At 45.7% G+C, this 15,161-nt stretch overlaps 1 protein-coding gene across 1 annotated transcript in view; it reads right to left on the reverse strand.

Annotated features, from left to right (window-relative positions):
* The window catches only part of FARP1 (FERM, ARH/RhoGEF and pleckstrin domain protein 1), a 328,142-nt gene that overhangs the window by 242,087 nt on the left and 70,894 nt on the right, over positions 1–15,161 (reverse strand). The window contains exon 2 of the mRNA XM_017862101.1: positions 6,319–6,512. Within this exon, the coding sequence (XP_017717590.1) occupies positions 6,319–6,489 (171 nt within the window). The 5' untranslated portion in view covers positions 6,490–6,512. The remainder of the gene's footprint in view (positions 1–6,318; positions 6,513–15,161) is intronic.

Genomic DNA, 15,161 nt, shown 5'->3' on the forward strand with positions numbered 1-15,161 from the left:
CTGTAGTCTCAGCAACTAGGGGGGCTGTGGTGGGAAGCCTGCTGAGCCTGGAAGGTCAAGGCTGCAGTGAGCCAGGATTGCTCCACTGCACTCCAGCCTGGGTGACAGAGAAGACTCTGTCTCAAAAAAATGAAAATAAATTAGGAAACAAAATTCATTAGAAATAAAAAAGATGTGGCTGGGTGCAGTGGCTCATGCCTGTCATCCGAATACTTCGGGAGGGCAAGTGGGAGGACTGCTTGACCAGGAGTTCCAGACTGGACAACATAGCGAGACCTCGTCTCTACAAATAAAAATAAAAATAAATTAGCCCGGTGTGCTGGCATGCACCTGTGGTCCCAGCTACTAGGGAAGCTAAGCCAGGAGGGCTGCTGATGTCCAGGAGTTTGAGGCTGCAGTGAGCTATGATCGTGCCACTGCACTCCAGCCTGGGTGACAGAGCAAGATCTTGTCTCAAGAAAACAACTTTTTAATAAATAAATATAGACACAGAGAAAATGAAAACACTTCCACAAAGGCACAGCTGCTACCAGTGAGCACCAGGCCAGCCCCTGACACCAACTGCAGGGCCACAAAGAGGAAACCCTGAGCTTTCTGAAAAGACAAACTTCGGCTCTGTCCCTTTTCCTGAGATGGGGCTTATGAAGTCAGCGCTAGAATCTGTCACCAGTGGAGACCTTACCCTGAACAAGAGCTCTCGGAGAATAAGCTCCCTATTGATCTCAAAATTAAAGGAATGAAAGAACTGTTACATTTCAAAAGGTATAATGATGAAATGAAATCAATGTTTAATCAAGTATGGACTGAATTTGTAACACTCCTCATTGGGTCTCCAAGATAGCACAGGCGATTCTGACACCAGGAAAGAACCTATGTGGTCTTTTGTGATATACAAACTCATTACTTTTCTCAAAACCTTTAGGTCTTCTCTGATTTCAACTGAAACTTGAGTTTTCTACTAATAATGTATTATCAAGAAAATATCTGATTTCTTTCCATCTTCCATTTCCCATGGTCAAACAGCATGGAGTTCAGCCCTATGTGGTTAAGCAGTGAGTTTTATGGAAACAGCCACCCCACACGCACATAAGGCCAGTCGTGACATTTCCCGAGGCCCGCGACTGGCATGTGACGTATAAATCGTGGCATGCTTCTTCACTCTCATCACACAGCTTTCTTTAGCACTTAGTAGGCACACGGCACCCACTGTGTGCAATCAGGTTTTGAGGGCCTTAGGGTTTGCTCTAAGGTTAAAAATCTCTTTCCTCAAAGATTTTACCATCTGTCTGGAAAATTCACAAATACAGTCACAAAAAGTTAATTCGCCAAGAAGGATGGCAACACAGGGTCCTCACTTCCAAAGAAGGAAAGGGGTTGGGAGCAGCCTTTAACATCATCTGGCCCCAGTGCCTAATTTTGCAGATTAAAAAACTGAGTCCCTGCACCAGGAATAATGAGTGCGAGGGGCAAGATTAGAGACCATGATTCAAGGTCTGATTGGAGGGGAGCTATCAGCACTGTCGGGAAAGAAGGCTGGCCTGCAGCACGAGTCTGGGAGAGGCCCGGCAGTTGGTGGGATTTTTTGATCAACATGTTCGGGGTGAGGATGGGGTGGGTTTTTAGAAAGTGGTGAGAACAGCGCAGCATGGCATGAGGATGTGGGGTGTGAGAGGGGCAGGCCAATCTGAACAGGGACCACCTGTGTGGAAGTAGGAGGCAGAGGAAGTCCGCGAATCTCACAAAGGAGGCGGCTTAGTGCCCAGAAGATGGGTAAGTTGAGGGTCCTGTGGGCTGAACTCCAATCCCAGCGCCACCTTCACGCTGTGAAAACAGGAGGAAGGGACTCAGAAGCTCTTCCCACTTGCTCTTTCCCTTGTTATGCTAGGACAGCACCAACTCTCGTTTAGTTAAATGACCGAGCAGAACTGTGACCAGTTTCATGCACAGGCACCGTTGCGGCGTAGGATATGATGATGAACAAGAATAAGAGGCCTTGCCCTCCAAGAAGTGGCCACTTGACCTGCAAGGGGCCAATACTAAGCAGGTAAACAAATAGGAGGGTGTTCTGGCATGAGAAGCTAATGCAGAAGACAAACAGCCAAGGACTGTGCTTGAGAAGAACAATGGGAGCTGCCCAGGCACCTCCCAGTGTACAGGGCCCCTCCACGCAGGCTCATTGCTCTCTCCCAGGCTCCCTGAGCTACAAAGCCCACACTTGATCCTCAGGCAAAGGATGAATCCTACATAAGTCTCAGGAGCTACAAAAGCTCGAGTATAGCAGTGACAAGACAGGAACACGAGAAAGTTACAAGGATCATTTCCTGTGATGACGGCTGTCAGCGCCGAGTTCCCTCTGCCACAACTAACTCCTGCCCCTGCTCTCCTGGGGGGCTTCTGGGCTTCTGCCACTGTCCACCCGCCTGCAACTGGCCACTCCCTCTAACCCTTCGACAGGCACCAGGTGTCTTTGTTGTCACCTGTGAGCATCTTCCCCAAGCATTTTTTACCAGGGCTGCTCAAAAGAAGCAAAAAATAAAACTAAAACAATAAAAATGGCTGTGTCTTATTTCCTCTGCTCTTCCTATAGAAACACCGCTAATGAAAATACATAAACTGAAGAAACACTTGGAGAGGAAACCATCTGCTTCATCCTACTAATGTCAGTGGGAACAGTGTTTGTTTACCAGCAGGGTCATGAGGAGGGGACACAGAAAACCTTCCCAGGAACCATCAGGGAAATGGTCTCGGCGGGCACAGGGGCACCTTCTTAACCCTTTCAGATGCCAAGGTTATGCCCGTTTCATAACCTCTGGTTGGAAGAGAAAGCTACATATATCATAAACCACAGGCTGAAGCTTATTTGCACAGTGTTTTCCACATAAAGATGATAAAACACCATGCAATTTACTATAAATACTGTGCTTGAACTTTCCACTCCGCAGAGGAAATACCTAAAAAGACCATCCAAGTTCAACCGCAAAGGTGCTTGTGGAACCAGCTACGGAACAGAAAAGATCTTGGAGCTAACTGCCAAAGCCTTCCAAAAGGTAGCGCGCTTTAATAATAATTGTTTTTGGGTACAAAGAAGGATGCAGACACCATGGAGAAGATGGTGTGGTTCTTTGTGCCAGGAAGCGTTTAGGGGATTTGCATTTTAAACGACTGCTTTACCTACAAATCCATATTTTAAAACAAAATTAATAAGCAAAGGCCCAGGAAATTCAACCCCCAGGGAAAGACACCAGTCATCCCCAAAGGAAACTGCAGGGACTTCTGGCCGCGCGCCCGGCTCAGCTGTGTGGCGAATTCAACTGAGCCATGAGAAGTTCTTCACTTGGGGCACTCCATCAAAGGACGTTTCCAGGGTCAGACACTTGGCCTGGAATTCCCAGCAAAAAGTTCCACAGCAAGGTTTTAAAGCAAGACCAGGGGGTGAGTCTCTCACAATCCCGTAGTTACCTTCCTCCCAATCCCTGGTGACTGAGCCAGCACAGCCGATGCCTTCCAGATGCCGCTGGCCTGGCTGTGGCTGCTCTTAAAGAGCACGAGGTAGTGACTCAGAATCAGCTCCACCAACAACAATGCTGATATATGACTTTCTATAGCCAGTTAAGGAATATATCTGTTGCCCAGAGGCTAAGAGAAACATTCTGACCAAACTAGAAAAATTAAAATATGGCCAGGCATGATGGCTCACGCCTGTAATCCCAGCACTTTGGGAGGCTGAGGCGGGCAGATCACAAGGTCAGGAGATCGACAGCATCCTGGCCAACACGGTGAAACCCCATCTCTACTAAAAATACAAAAATTGGCTGGGTGTGGTGGCACACATCTGTAATCCCAGTTACTTGGAGGCTGAGGCAGGAGAATGGCTTAAACCCGGGAGGAGGAGATTGCAGTGAGCCGAGATCACACTACTGCACTTCAGCCTGGAGACAGAGCAAGACTCCGTCCCAAAAAAAAAAAGAAAAAGAAAAATATGAATGGAGGAGACATGTGAAAACAAACAATGGCATTAATTCTACTTGTAAAAGAAACTCACTCTAACAGTGAGTAAACATTTAATTAGCACCTACTATATGCCAGGTGCCATGCTAGATGCTGGGGATATAGACAGAACAGGCAGGCAGCTGGAAGTGCACGTCATTACTACTAATCCTGTATTTAGTTAAGCTCTTACTACATGTCAAGAGCTGTTCCAAACACTTTGTCACCTCTTTTTTTATTCTCATATAGCACAGAGTTTATTAGCCTCATTTTATCAATACAGACAGGTTAAATAACTTGTTCACGCTGCACAACTATCAGTAGGAGATGCCGGGATTTGAACTCAGGCTCCTTCATGCATCCGATAGGTGTATGAGTAAAGAGGTCTGCAGGAAGGAAGAAAAAGCCCTGTCCACTGCCTGAGAGAGCAGGCATCCAGGTAAAACTGATAGGGCTTATAAGAATGCATAGGAGTTTATCAGAGAGCATGAGAAAGGTTCCTTCCAGACAAAGGGTTTATAAATGCAAAGCATAAGCCATCAGAAATTATGAAGAAAAATAATTTTAAAAGATAAAAACATACTTTTATTACTACTTCTTGGGCAGGGAGTTTGTAGATAGGTGCTAAATAGTAGCTAGGAATGGAGTCTTGACTTACTTTGGTTTCAAGAAGAACTGAAGGTGAGTGCAGCCCAACGATCCCTGGAGTGAGTGCACACAAGAGCAGCATGTGCCAGTTCCACAGTCCAACCCACTCAGCAGAACACCGTGTAATAGAATGTGCTGCTAGAAACCTGGGCTCAGAAGTCCTTCACAGTACCGAATAGGAAACACTGAAACCAAACACCTCACTGAACCAGCCTGACAACAAACACAAAAAAGCGGGTGAGGTGGCACACATATGGGCCACATGTGCCAGGAGGCCCAATTCTAACCGGACGGCAGGGGCTCTCCTCAACAGAGTCTACGATTTTAGGAGATTAGCAATAGCTTTGTTCACCAAAATACAAAGCTGTCCCAAGTCCTTGAAAGATACAAATTCCACAAGAAAATCAGAAAACACAAAGGTGGTTTGCAGTGTGCAATAAATTGGTGGTTTTAAGCATAGCCATTCTGAGTTTATCTTTTCCTGAGACGTTTAATGTTAGTTCATATGCTCTGAGCGATGTTCTTTGAAATAAATATAATTTGCTGACTCATATCCCATAAATGATTAAATGATGGGTTACCAACGTTAATGCCGGCTATTAAATTCCAGCCCCTCTAGCCAACAGGAATGACACACAGATCGTCTCCACGTTAAAAACAGGTGTGCTCCCAGAGTTTCTTGATAAGTTGGCTGCTTGGCATTCAAGAGTTATTTTCCTCCCCCACAAACAATATTAGATGTGGTATTTGATACTCAAGACAGAAAACCTTAAATACTAGATCCGAGGCATGCTTAGAGTTCTCTGGACAGAGCCCATGAGAGGGAGTGGGCCGGCCGCTTAGCCAGCCAGACACTCCCACTTCCTCTCCTGCGGGGAGTAAGATGTGCTGCAGCTGCACGAAGCAGGCAGCAGCAGGAGGAGGCTGGAAGAGGCGAGGCTGGGAGAGGCCAGGCGGGGGCTCAGAGAAGAACAGAAGTGAGTAGTGCCAGGGGCTCCAGCGGCTCCAGCTGCTGAGGACCCCAGGCTGCAGGCTCCTCCCGTGACAGCTCCGGGCCCCAGGCTGCTCTGTCCAGGGCCCTGGGGTGGCAGGGCCTCCTCATCTCTAGGGCTGCCATATGGTAGGCTCGGAAGGAGGCTTTTCGATACTCCCACACCCACCCTGTGGGGTGGCATCCACAGGCTCTCCTGATTCCCTCACCTGAAAACACACGTGGCTCTTTAATGATGTTCTCAGGATTGTTCTTGCCAGTGACTTGAGTTCCATAGGCCCTGGCCACAAACACACACGCACAAGCACCAATGTGACAGAGGAATTGCCTATGACCAGTAAATTAAACTGGGATCCAGCCACAAGACCACTCTTCCCTCCAGTTACATATATATACATAACGTATACATATGCACTTACATTACATATGTATTTGAATGGAAGGTCACAGTAAAATTCAAGTGCCGAGGCCACTGACATCACTGTATGGGTGGTTCATGCATAAATCTAGACACTGGAGAGCTCGAAACCAGAACGGGTCAGCGGGGCCATGAAGAGATGGGGAGGGAGGTGCTGAACACCCAAGCCCTCTGGCCGCCTCATGTCACTGGCCATGGGAATGAGCCGAACCTCCCCACACCAAAGGCTGCCCCCCACCATATTCCTGGGTTCACAGATAAGCCCCCAACTTACTGGAACTTCAAATGCCTCTTGGGTGTCATCCAGCATCTGGATTTTGATGGACACGAGTTTTCCTGAAGGCGTTGGGGGCGGCTTCTGTCCACGTTCCAAGGTACTGATCCCCGAATTTTCCGGGGCCCCCAGTCGTGATCCTGGGGTTGGCCTCTGCTCTATTTCTCCCATGATGAAAGTGGCTTAGAGAATATCTGCAGGAAGCAGTGAGAAAGAAAAACACATCAGAACAGGAGACTCACTGATACCACCCAAGCTGTGTGCCACCTTCTCCCCTTTGTCACGGCAATTTCCCTGAACCCACCTAGGTGGGCAGGGGGCTCCATCCCCTGCACAGAAATCCCATACGGGGAGGCGTCGGTTCACTCACAAAGTCACCTTTAAGCACTCAAGGCATGCAAATACTTTTTGCATACTTTATTCTTTGGAATAATTTTGCATATTGTTGCATATTTTATTCCTTTCTCGTTTTACAGTCTGTTCTTAATTATTCAGTGTCTACAACGAGCTAGGCTAAGCACTACTTTTTACACATTGAAGTCTGGTGGGAAGATGATAAACAGTGCCTCAGCCATATCATTAGCATCCATTAATTACCTTTTATGGACACAGTCACAAGCTAAGTACTGTGGGTATTCTAAAGATAAACAGGTAAAACACGCAATGCAGAGCTTGGGCTTGTAATCTGGTTGAGGAAATAGACATACACTTACAGACATATACTCACAAAGACAGAGGCAACAGAAAGTAGGGTCACTTTTCTTGGTTTCTAGTGTCTATTTCTATTACAATAACCACCTAATAATTCCTTTCTTTCCAGCCACCCACCCCACCAACTATTCCCCCTTTCCCAAGAAGCCATTCTACACACTATAGTATAGTATCAACAAAGTTATTTTCCTAAAAACAACCATCTTTCCTCCCCAGATAGTCTACTCTTGTCTAATGACACCCTCAGCTTCTCCCTCCCCTCTCGCTGTCTCTATCTGGCTCCAGGTCTCCAAATGCGTGGCTCGCTGTGGCTGAGTGCTTTGCCCTCTTTCTTCACCTGGAAACTTCTACCATTGCCTTAAAACTCAGTTCAAATGTCACATCCCGGCCAGGCGTGGTGGCTCACACCTGTAATCCCAGCACTTTGGGAGGCCAAGGTGGGTGAATCACCTGAGGTCAGGAGTTCGAGACCAGCCTGGCCAACATGGTGAAACCCTGCCTCTACTAAAAATTCAAAAATTAGCCAGGTGCCGTGGCATGTACCTGTAGTCCCGGTTACTCAGGAGGCTGAGGCAGGAGAATCACTTGAACCCAGGAGGTGGAGCTTGCAGTGAGCCGAGATCACACCACTGCACTCCAGCCTGGGTGAGAAGCGTGAAACTTAGTCTCAAAAATGAAAACAAATGTCACATCCTGGCATCTGGTGCACAGTACATGTGCTGCTATCCCCTCTGTGCTCATTGCTGTCAAAGCCACACCGTGGTGGTTGAGCCCACGTGTGTGGAGAATGCATTGTGATATCCTTAAAAAGCAAGAACCCAATCTCGAACGTCCCTTGCAGCTCAGTGCCTACCTAGGCACAATGCCTCACACAGAGTGGAGGTCAATACTGGCTGCTTACCGACTGGACCACTCAGCCAGTATATTTATATATGGCTGCATATTTAGTGTCAGAAGGACACAAGGGAATGAGATTTCCACGTGAGATGAAGTGGTTGAAAGAGAGGGAAGGCTTCCATCGTGGAGAAGGTGAGAATTGAACTCAAGTTGGTCTCAAACACTGGATGATACTTGGAAAAGACAAGGAAAAGGCACTCTTGGGAAGTAGAATGGCATCCACAGAGTTACAGGACAGAAACACCATGGCACAGAGGAAAAAGAGTGAGAATCAGAGCCAGAGAGTTCAAGATGTATTTTAGAAATGATTTGAAGTCAGGCTCTAGAGCAGCAGTCCCCAACCTTTGTGGCACCAGGGACTTGTTCTGTGGAAGATGGCTTTTCCACAGATAAAGTGGAGGCAATGGTTGCGGGATGAAATGGTTCCACCTCAGATCATCAGGCATTAGATTCTCATAAGGAGCACACAACCTAGATCCCTCGCATGCGCAATTCCCAACAGGGTCCATGCTCCTATGAGAATCTAATGCTGCAGCTGATCTGACAGGAAGTGGAGCTCAGGCGGTGATGCTCGCCTGCCTTTCACCTCCTGCTGTGCAGCCCAGTTCCTGACCACTGGTCCATGGCCCAGGGTCTGGGGACCCCTCCTTTAGAGGACTCCAAATGCCTAGCTGAAAAATACGGTCTTTACCCTGTAGGCAGAAGGAGTCACTGAGGGAAGACTAACAACACAACAACAACAATTTCAGAAAAATGAACCTGAAGCCGGTACTATATATAACTAAAGAAAGAGGGCTGGGAGGGCAGGGGCTGGGGCATCCAGTCACAAATCAACTGTCACAATTCATGCTTGAAATGCCAATCTGGACAGCAGCAATGGAAATCAAAAAGTGATGCTATAAAATCTACTTCTGTGGAAAAACTAACCCAATGTTACAAATGGTTAGCTACTGAGAGGAGGAGGTACAAGTCCAACACTGAGCCGGGTGCGGTGGCTCATGCCTGTAATCCCAGCATGTTGGAAGGCCGAGGCGGTCGGATCACGAGGTCAGGAGATCGAGATCATCCTGGCTAACACGGCGAAACCCCGTCTCTACTAAAAATACAAAAAATTAGCCAGGCGAGGTGGTGGGCGCCTGTAGTCCCAGGTACTCGGGAGGCTGAGGCAGGAGAATGGCGTGAACCCGGGAGGCGGAGCTTGCAGTGAGCCGAGATCCGGCCACTGCACTACAGCCTGGGCGACAGAGCGAGACTCTGTCTCAAAAAAAGAAAGAAAAGGAAAAAAAGGTCCAACACTGATGAGAAAGTTTGAAATCAGGGCAGAAGGGAGGAAGTAGGAGGGGGAGGGGGAGGTGTGAGTATGCTTTGGAAAGCTCCCTAGGGCTATAAAAGGACATCCTGTGGGCTTTCCTGTCTGGAAGCTGGAGCTGGGTCTGGGCTATGGGTTCAGGGTGAAAGCCGTGAGAATCAAGGAAAGGGGGTAAATGTGGAACCAAAAAAGCAAAATGAACCATCAGGCCCAATGGTGAGGGTCATGGAGAAAGAGGAGATGAGAAAAAGACCCCAGGGGCACTTCTGGCCAAAAGGGCACAGAAGGAGCACCAGAGAGCTATCTCGGGTGCGAGGAATAGAACCGTGGGCTGCGTCTCACTCACATTTGAGAAAAAGTCACCCTTTATTTCTTTCTGGCCACCCACCCTCCAACGATTCCCCCTTTCCCAAGAAGCCATTCTACCATTCTACACATTGTACTATAGGATCAACAGTTTTCTTTTTTTCTATTAATTTTTTTCTTATCTCATTTTATTTATTATTATTTATTTTTGCAAAGGAGTCTCACCCTGTTACCCAGGCTGGAATGCAATGGCGCGATCTCAGCTCACTGCAACCTCTGCCTCCCAGGTTCAAGCGATTCTCCTGCCTCAGCCTCCCCAGTAGCTGAGATTACAGATGCCCACCACCATGCCTGGCTAATTTTTTTTTTTTTTTTTAAGTAGAGATGGGGTTTCACTATGTTGGCTAGGCTGATCTCGAACTCCTGACTTCAAATGATCCAAGTGCTGGGATTATAGGTGTGAGCCACTACGCTGGCCCCTTCTTTTTTGAATGCCTGATTCCACAGATCTGTTATGTAAGTTCTCACTTCTGCCTCAAATAAGCTTTTTCTAAGCATCTGTTTCTAATCTGTTTGGCTGTGTGATCTCTGCTTTGGTTCATTCACTCATTAGCCTTGAGGGATGAGACCAGCCTGGTTAATCTAGAATCCCAGCCTAGCGCCCTTCACTGAAGTGGAAAAGATACCCTCAATATTGGGTCAATTAACCAAAGTGTGTGTGTGTGGAGGTGGTGGTGGGGGAGCGGTATATTCATTATGAAGTCAGTCGTATCCAAAATAATCTTCACAAGCCAGGCAAAATTACTTCTATTCCATATATGTTTTCTGTTCACTGTCTCATGGTTAAAAATAAATGCAATCTCCAGAGAAAGCTATACCATTAGTCAAGTTGGCCTTCCCCACTCCCAGTCCCTCCGTGCACTTTTCCTACTTTGGTGTGGCCCCTCCCCACCCCACCCCCCTTCCCTGTACTTGCTCAGCAGGGACAGGCCCTGTGCATGGTCATTTACACTGGGCTTTACCTGGGCTTGTCAAGCAGGCATGGACCTGGCTACGGTGTTGATGCCCATCCAGGGAGCCAGTGATGGCAGGAAGGAAGGGCTCTACTCTCCCACCTCACCCCAGTCTAAAGGTGCTCAGACCCTCCCTGCAAATATTTTCTCCTTGTCCTACCTAAGCAAAAAGCAAGACTCCTCATCCTCTGAACTGAACTCCTCTCTGTCCCTCTTGCCCAAGATCCCCAGATAAATATATATTCTGATTTTTAGCACCTTGGCATTTAAAAATTTAATTGAGTTAGTCATTAACAGATGCTTGGTAGCTTAACTTCCTTTCTCTTTAGTTCTCAAATGATCACATGTCTAGGTTATTTCTACTTCTGGATACTGATGCTTGAACAAAGTATGTCATACTTTCTTTCTGTTATCATACTTGCGTGCAGACTGTTGCTGTACATGGAAAGGTCTGTTTAATTCAACCATAAATCCAGCCAAGAGTTTTGAGTTGAGCATCCTAAGAACGCTAAGGGAACATCTCAGGAACGCTGGCAAGTCATAAATGGGTAACCACAATTGATGCTTGATAGCAAAACTGGTAAGCCCAGTAATGCAACGCCGTCTTCCAGATAAACAAATCCAACAAACCTAAAGGCCTCTAGTGTATAAATACTAACCTATGCTCTATTCTGAATTTATCTCCATTAACTTCCTCTGACTTCTCAATTTCTTGAGGAATAGTCAAAATAAAAACTACTATTTCTTTCCTTGTGATACCTTATTACTAAAATGATGATTCTAGACCTTAAAGTTAAAAGCTGCTGCAAAACTACTTTATTAGTTACCTCTATTTGAAAAGTTACTTTTAAAAAGTAACACCACCAAAAAAAACAAGATTTTTAACTGCCAGAGAAAAGGTAAAAAACGAGTTGTCTTGTGATAGTATCCTGACTTATAAGGACTTCCTCTTGGAATTCACCCAAAAGCAATAAGCAGTACACTAAAAAATGCAAATTCCATCCCTGAGGAAACTGGAAGATATCTGTAGCCCCAAAACCAGAAAATGTAAGAAAGATGTGCCAAGCTGCAGTGAAGGTCAGAAAGAAGGGAAGGAAAATGCTTGGAGAGGCTGCTCATGGCTATAGATCTCAGATAAAAATGGCGGAGCCTCAAATAAGCAACAAACCAGTCATAACTTTCTTGGACAGGGACAGGTGTGCAGATTCACAGTAACAGCTTCCCTGGGCACAGTGTGATTGATACGAAATGAGAAACCATACAGGCAAGCCATATTTGTAAGAAGCAGTCTGTTGCTGAGGCAAGATGAAAAAGAGACTGCATTAGACACACCAGCAAGGTTCACTGCCAAAGTTTCAGCAAGTAAAGGAATAGCAAAGGTTGAAAGGATTACACACACACACACACACACACACACACACACACACAACCTCAAGTCATGAAAATTCCTATTAGTATGGGACATGGCTCTGTCTGCTGGTCCACTGAGGCTCCTGCAAAGAGCTACTTCATACCTACTAACCAAAACACAAACAAAAAAGCCTTTACAAAGATGGTGCAAGAAGAAAGAAAAATGACAGATGAACATCCAAAGAAATGTTACATGCAACAGATTAAAGCTTTGTCCAAACATACTGTTATAAATTAATAAAACTTCATGAAATAAAACTGATTCAATGGACAAAAACATAAAAGGATTTACAAGAGTTCAGGGAAGCTATGGGAAGACATTAGCAGGAAATAAAGAATGAGGGTGGCAGACCTCAGGAGGACAACATGGAAGAATGAAAATATCACCAAAATACAGACCAAATGGGAAGCAGCTAAAAGGAAATGTGCACTGGTGAAAATGAGAGGGACCTGATGGGAAAGATTGAGAAAAGCAAGCAATAGATTTAAAACACAGACAACTGGCGGGGCACAGTGGCTCATGCCTGTAATCCCAACACTTTGGGAGGCCAAGGCAGGCGGATCACAAGGTCAGGAGATCGAGACCACCCTGGCTAACACAGTGAAACCCTGTCTCTACTAAAAATACAAAAATTAGACGGGCGTGGTGGCGGGCGCCTGTAGTCCTAGCTACTCGGGAGGCTGAGGCAGGAGAATGGCATGAACCCAGGAGGTAGAGCTTGCAGTGAGCCGAGATCACACCAATGCACTCCAGCCTGGGCGATAGAGTGAGACTCCATCTAAAAAAAAAACACAGAGAACTAACAGGTATGGAAGACAGAGAGAGATGATCCAACATACCCACAATCGGTATCCCTAAAGAAACAAAAATCAAAGAATAGAACAAGAAAAAAGAATTTAAGGTATAATTCAGGAAAACATTTTAGAAATTGAAGATACTTGTCCATGATAAATGAAGATATCCTATTCCAGGGATAACTACCATAAAATGATCACCACAAAGATAATTTGACAACTCATTTCCTGAGTCATCACTGGTCTTCAAAGTTTAGGAAGGAATCATTTGGGCCGCTAGACAAAAAGTTCAAATAAAGTATGAGGGGACAAAATTTTAGAATTGTCCACAGCAACATTCAAGGCTTAAATGCCAAAAACGTCCTCAAAGAATTGTAACAGAATCAAAACTTTAAACACAAGCAAACTTTCATTCAACTATAATAGCCAAATATTTTTTTCTTTATTTTTTTTAGATAGGGTCTCCCTCTGTCACCTAGGCTGGAATGCAGTGGCATGATCACAGCTCACTGTAACTGAGCTCCTGGGCTCAAGCAGTCCTCCTGCCTCGGCCTCCCAAGTAGCTGAGACTGCACATATGCAACACCACCACCACCAGTTAGTATGTACAGAGTCTTGCTATATTGCCTAGGCTAGTCTTACACTCCTACCCTCAAGCAATCTTCCTGCCTTGGCCTCCCAAAGTGCTGGGACTACAGGCATAAGCCACCACATGCAGCCCATAGCCAAACATTTTAAATAGGTGAGAATTCAGAAGAATGTTAGCCAATCCCTTCTCAAAAAAACTACTAAACCTCAGCAAGACAAAATGTAAGTGGTGAAAGAATGAGAAACAGTTATTAGTAAACTTTACATCCATTTATACTTTAAGAGAAAGAAAAAATAATTGTAACAGCCACAGAATAGGATATAACTCCTGACAATGGAGAAATAATGCAGCTAAAAAACTGGCAGGGAAAGGAGTAGAAATGGTGAGAGGCACTGTAAGTCAGCTATTACCTCATGGTTTAAAACTGTTAATAGGAAGATTTTAAATCTGCATAAGACATAAAGATGGTGAAGCACACGGAAAGATGTTCAACATCATTAAGCATTAGGAAATGTAAATTACACACACAATAAGATACTTCACGCCCACTGTAATGGCTATAACAAAAAAGACAGACAATAACGTGTTATCAAGAATGTGGAGAATCTAGATGTGAGGGCCATCTGGCCGTGACATCTGTCACCCCACTGATCGTCAGGGTTCACTGGGCTGGGGGTGATTGCCAGGGTTGATCTGGCCCACCTGGCTCGCTAGGCGGATGTTCCTTTCCTCCCTCACCACTCCATGTGTGTCCCTCCCAAAACTGTGCTTGGTCCAAGAGGACGACCATCCCCAATAGAGGAGGACCGGTTTTCAGTCAAGGGTAAATGAGTAGCCACGCTCCCCTGCTAGAACTCGCAAACAAGTTCTCAAGAATGTGCAAAATCTGAAACTCATATACTGCAGGTTGCTGGAAGAAATATAAAATACTGCGAAAACTTTAAAAAGCATTTTGGCAGTTTCTTAAAATTTTAATCATAAGTTTGGCATGAAACCCAGCAAACCGTTCTCCTGGTGACCCTGCAATTCCACCCCTAGGTGTCTTCCCAGGGCAAATGAAAACATATGTCTGCACAGAAGTACATGCAGATGTCCACAGCCAAAAAAGAGTCAACAAGTGGATAACCCAATAACCCAAATAGTCATCTACTGGTGAATGAATAAACCAAATACCATCTACCCATACCTGGGAATACTGTTCTGCCACAAAAAGACGCAAAATGCCGACACACGCCACATAGATGGACCTCGCAAACATTCTGCTGAGTGACAAGAGCCACAGGCAAAAGACACCATAAAGCTATGACCCTATTAAATGTAATATCCAGCAAAAGCTTTATCAGGAGAACAAATATCCAGAAAGTAGTTGCCTGGGGCTGGGATTAGGAGCTGGATCAACAGCCAAGGAATTGTGTGGTGTTTTTGGGGAGACAGAAATGTTCTGAAACTGGACTGCAGTGATAGTCACACAACTCTGTTAACTGACTAAAAACCTTTGAATTGTACGCCTGAAACAGGTCAAAGTTATGATGTGTGATTACACCTCCATAAATCTAAAAATGTCTATGTGTCCATGAATATTCCTGTGAACACAAAGAGCCTCTCTGGAAGGAGAGGGAGGTAACTGGAAGGAGAGCTGACTCCAGCGAGGTGGCCAGCCTGACCTGGGACGAAAGCAAGGAAGGCTGAGGACTGGCTTTTCATCAGATGCTCTTTCAGACATTTTTAATTTTGTACCATATACCTATATGTTTAATTAAGAAGGAATTTGGGCCAGGGGCAATGGCTCATGCCTGTAATCCCAACATTTTGG

The sequence above is a fragment of the Rhinopithecus bieti genome, unplaced genomic scaffold (assembly GCF_001698545.2).
Source record: "Rhinopithecus bieti isolate Rb0 unplaced genomic scaffold, ASM169854v2 scaffold_2254, whole genome shotgun sequence".
Taxonomy (NCBI): Eukaryota; Metazoa; Chordata; class Mammalia; order Primates; family Cercopithecidae; genus Rhinopithecus; species Rhinopithecus bieti.